The sequence below is a fragment of the Formica exsecta genome, unplaced genomic scaffold, assembly GCF_003651465.1.
Source record: "Formica exsecta isolate Colony F162 unplaced genomic scaffold, ASM365146v1 scaffold4, whole genome shotgun sequence".
In the NCBI taxonomy this organism is placed as follows: domain Eukaryota; kingdom Metazoa; phylum Arthropoda; class Insecta; order Hymenoptera; family Formicidae; genus Formica; species Formica exsecta.
This window is the reverse complement of record NW_021851238.1, coordinates 34,337-38,504: the sequence shown is the minus strand read 5'-3', so window position 1 is coordinate 38,504 and position 4,168 is coordinate 34,337. Positions and strand designations below refer to the sequence as shown.

At 33.3% G+C, this 4,168-nt stretch overlaps 1 protein-coding gene across 3 annotated transcripts in view; it reads left to right on the top strand.

Moving 5' to 3' along the window:
- The window catches only part of LOC115240047 (aminopeptidase N-like), a 34,719-nt gene that overhangs the window by 27,304 nt on the left and 3,247 nt on the right, over positions 1-4,168 (top strand). For all 3 annotated transcript variants that reach the window (XM_029815001.1, XM_029815000.1, XM_029815002.1), the window contains exons 3-9: positions 114-418; positions 851-1,009; positions 1,427-1,726; positions 2,401-2,584; positions 3,333-3,489; positions 3,574-3,655; positions 3,843-4,026. In XM_029815001.1, coding sequence (XP_029670861.1) covers positions 114-418; positions 851-1,009; positions 1,427-1,726; positions 2,401-2,584; positions 3,333-3,489; positions 3,574-3,655; positions 3,843-4,026 — 1,371 coding nt within the window. The remainder of the gene's footprint in view (positions 1-113; positions 419-850; positions 1,010-1,426; positions 1,727-2,400; positions 2,585-3,332; positions 3,490-3,573; positions 3,656-3,842; positions 4,027-4,168) is intronic.

Here is a 4,168-nt window from a genome sequence, read left to right as displayed (position 1 = left end):
TATATATATATATATTCAAAATTTTGAAGAAAACTGACAACATACATATATATTATCAATGTATCTTACAAAAGCTATCTTTTAATATCTAGAATTATTGTTTATTTATCTAGGTCAAGATTTTGGTGAACGTGACATTAGATACGAAAAATGTCACGCTTCACGCCCTGGATATGAAGATCGATGAGGGTTTTACAAATCTCAGGGAGTATTCGGCCAACAGCAACAAGACTAACAATAATATAATCAGGATCGTGGAGCAGAGGAACGACACCGACAGGCAATTTCACGTGATTAAAACGTCAGACACGTTGAGCAGGGGCAAACAATACGTGGTGCATCTCAAGTTCATTGGCTATTTGAACGATTACTTGGAAGGTTTCTACAGAAGCTCGTACATGGTCGGCAATCAGACGAGGTAAATGGCACCGCGATGGAATTTTTATGGCCAATATATAAATTTAGGGCGCTATTCTATACACGATTACTGATAGCAGTAGGCTCTGGCTCTGTAAGTATCGTTGAGCATGTTTTTTGATATGTCACTATTACTTTTAAAATTTAAATTTAGTTAAAAGGTAAGGCTGTATTGTAAGCGAATGTAAACGTCGGTGGAGATACAAAATTTGAATTACTTTTTTTAAGTTTGCAAAACTTGTGTTGAATCTTTCAATTTTTAACGTTATCATAATCGTGGTTATCGTCGCGAAATATTTTTGTTAGAATGTAAAGGGAGTGATTATCCTTTGAATAGCCTCGCGTTGCGGTCGCGTGTTTGATTTACGTACGTGGGCTCAAACAAGAGCTACTGTCGGCTGTTTGCCAAAGGTATCTCTGTTCTGCATTATAGATGGATCGCCACGACTCAGTTCCAAGCGACGGATGCGCGCCGTGCTTTTCCATGCTTCGACGAACCAGCTTTGAAAGCCAAGTTCCAGATTAACATAGCGCGTCCCAAAAACATGACATCTATTTCGAATATGCCCATGAAAGGGGCACCGATGCCAGTGTGAGTAATTGTGTGAATATCATATTTCCGCTTTATATATGGCATTACATTCGTATAGATCAAATCCGATTCAAATCCGTATCTTTCAGTATTATTTCCGCTTGCATGATCGCGCGTATGGATTCTCTTTTCCCATTTCGGATTTTTATACAGCGCAAAATGTTCAGAATATAAAAATTTGATGTAATAATTCGAAATAGTTTATTTGTTGAAGACTGTCCGATATATTTTGACAAAATTCACGAATTCAAAAATTTAACAATTAATAGAGTAATTTACAATATGTGCAGAATGAGAAATACATCAAGCGAAATAAATTAATTTTTTCTTATAAAGCATTGATTTTGAGAAATTGATTTAGAAAAATAATTTAGAATGAGAATTTTATAAGGGATACTTTTATTATTTAACATTCAGGCCCGGTTTACACACGTATGAGTGGGATCATTACGAGCGTTCAGTACCGATGTCTACATATCTGGTCGCCTTCATAGTTTCCGATTTCGATGTACGGAAATCGGAAGATGGTAACTTTGGAGTTTGGGCGCGGCACGATGCTATTAATCAATCGCAGTATAGCTTGAGCATTGGACCGAAAATACTCAAATACTACGAGGAGTATTTCCAGATCAAGTTTCCTTTGCCAAAAATGGATATGGTTGCGCTACCCGACTTCTCCGCCGGTGCTATGGAAAATTGGGGCTTGATAACTTATAGGTAAGGATATCGGATTCATACTGAATTGATAAAGTTTATAATTATCTGAAACGCGATATTATCTTCCCTTTTTCTATTTGTCTATTTTGTATTATTGTTGTATGAAAAGTAAAAGAAACCATCAATTTTATTGTCTTATAAATATTACCAAAAGAATGTCGATTTATAAAAATTATAGGAGAACATTTAGTAATAAATATTTAAACTCTCTCTCTTTCTGTATATTTTTTATTTACATTTTCTATTTAATTATTTATATCATCAGAAAGAGATAAAAATAACTTAATTATCACTTTATATATATATCATATATATTATATTACAATCAGATTTTTTAAATTATACTACTCGAGAATATGAATGACGGATAAATATGTAGGTAAACATTTTTATAATTTTGTTTGACGAACAAAGATCATTTATGCATGTATATAAATACATTTTTTATAATGAAAAGTATATCAACGATTATCCAAATTTTTGAGTGGCTAATAATTAGCATTTAATAAGATAATTGTTTCTTCACATGCAAATATTATCGTAACGCAACAGCATTATTCTCTTATGATTGATTCAAATAATAAAACAATTTTCATTTTATATATGTTATATATATGTTATGCTAATATTTGCAAGAGACGGAAGAGAGTTAATTTGTCATTTTGCCAATTTAGAGAGACAGCAATGTTATACCAGGAAGGCATATCGACCAGTAGTAATAAGCAGCGGGTAGCCACCGTGGTATCTCACGAGCTCGCGCATCAGTGGTTTGGAAACTTAGTGACACCAAGTTGGTGGACAGATCTTTGGTTGAACGAAGGTTTCGCCAGTTACGTCGAATACATCGGCATGGATGCGGTAAGAGACGTTTTTAAACAATGCTAAATTACATATTACATTAGCCGAATTATAACTCTATCAAAATACTGATTTAAGAAAATCCAATTAAATATTTTAAACATGTTTAAAAGTTATATCATGTTATTATAATGTATATACAGGTTGCTCTAAAAAGGTACGGCCAAAATTTAGGGAGATATTCCTCACACCTAAAGGATAAAAAAATGTTATATAAACATGGGTGCGGAAACGCTTTTTTGAGGAGTTAGAGCTTCTTTTCCGAGTATGCGACGTTACGGCTAAATGAGGTAGTAATCTTATCTGCCAGGCAGAAATCAGAAAAATATTGACCTTTAATGTTATGATTACTTGTTTACACCTAGACAATAGTAGTCCGCTATACGCCAGGCATATTTGAACGTGTCCATGAATCAATGCGTCGACGTGTCAGTGCTTGTATTCGGGCGAATGGTGGACATTTTCAACAGTTGTTGTAACCGTACTCAAGGTCGCTTTAAAAACAGATATAAATAAACCTACTGATTAAACGATTGTCGTCCACAATGTTTAATCCTAAATTGTTTCTTGTGTAAGTAATACAATCAACAGTATTTTCAACATAACTCCTGAAAAAAGCGTTTCCGCACCCATGTTCATATAACATTTTTTCATCCTTTAGGTGTGAGAGATATCTCCCTAAATTTTGGCCGTACCTTTTTAGAGCACCCTGTATAATATAAATTTTTTGTTCTTGAAACATTCTCAGGTAGAACCATCGTGGAAAGTCCTCGAACAATTCGTCGTCCACGATCTTCAAAATGTGTTTGGTCTGGACGCTCTGGAATCTTCTCATCCTATATCCATCGAAGTTGGCCATCCTGACGAAATCAGTGAAATTTTTGATAGGATTTCTTATGGAAAAGGTTATTGACGATTTACATACACTGAAATAATTCTCTAAAAAAGAATGAAGAATTAGTGTACCATATTTATCGAAATTTTTTCAGGTGCTTCCATAATAAGAATGATGGACCATTTCCTTACAACAAAAGTCTTCAAGCAGGGTCTAACTAATTATTTGAATGGAAAGTGAGTAAAAATTAATTAATGTTTCCATGTTTTATAATTTCTTGCATATAAAGTGACTTAAAAAATATATAATGATTAATATTTTCTCTCTTTTTTTTTTGATATCATAAATGTAAATATAAATATAAATATAAATAAAATTTTGCTAACGATGTCTTGCAACTGAGTATTTTTGTATATTTAATAGAGCTTATCAAAGTGCTGAGCAAAACGATTTGTGGTATGCTTTAACCCAGCAAGCTCACAAAGACAAGGTACTTGAACCAAGCGTAACCGTTAAAGAGATTATGGATACTTGGACTCTGCAAACCGGCTTTCCTGTAATTACTGTGAGGCGCAACTACAACAACAATAGTGCAACGCTGACACAGGTTTTTACAGATTGAACAATAATTGTATAAAATACATTAATAAGTAGATAACAAACACTTCTTAAAACGACGTGTTTGATTTATACATATAATCATTTTCTATTTGAAAGAGAGATATGTTATATATATATAAATATATATA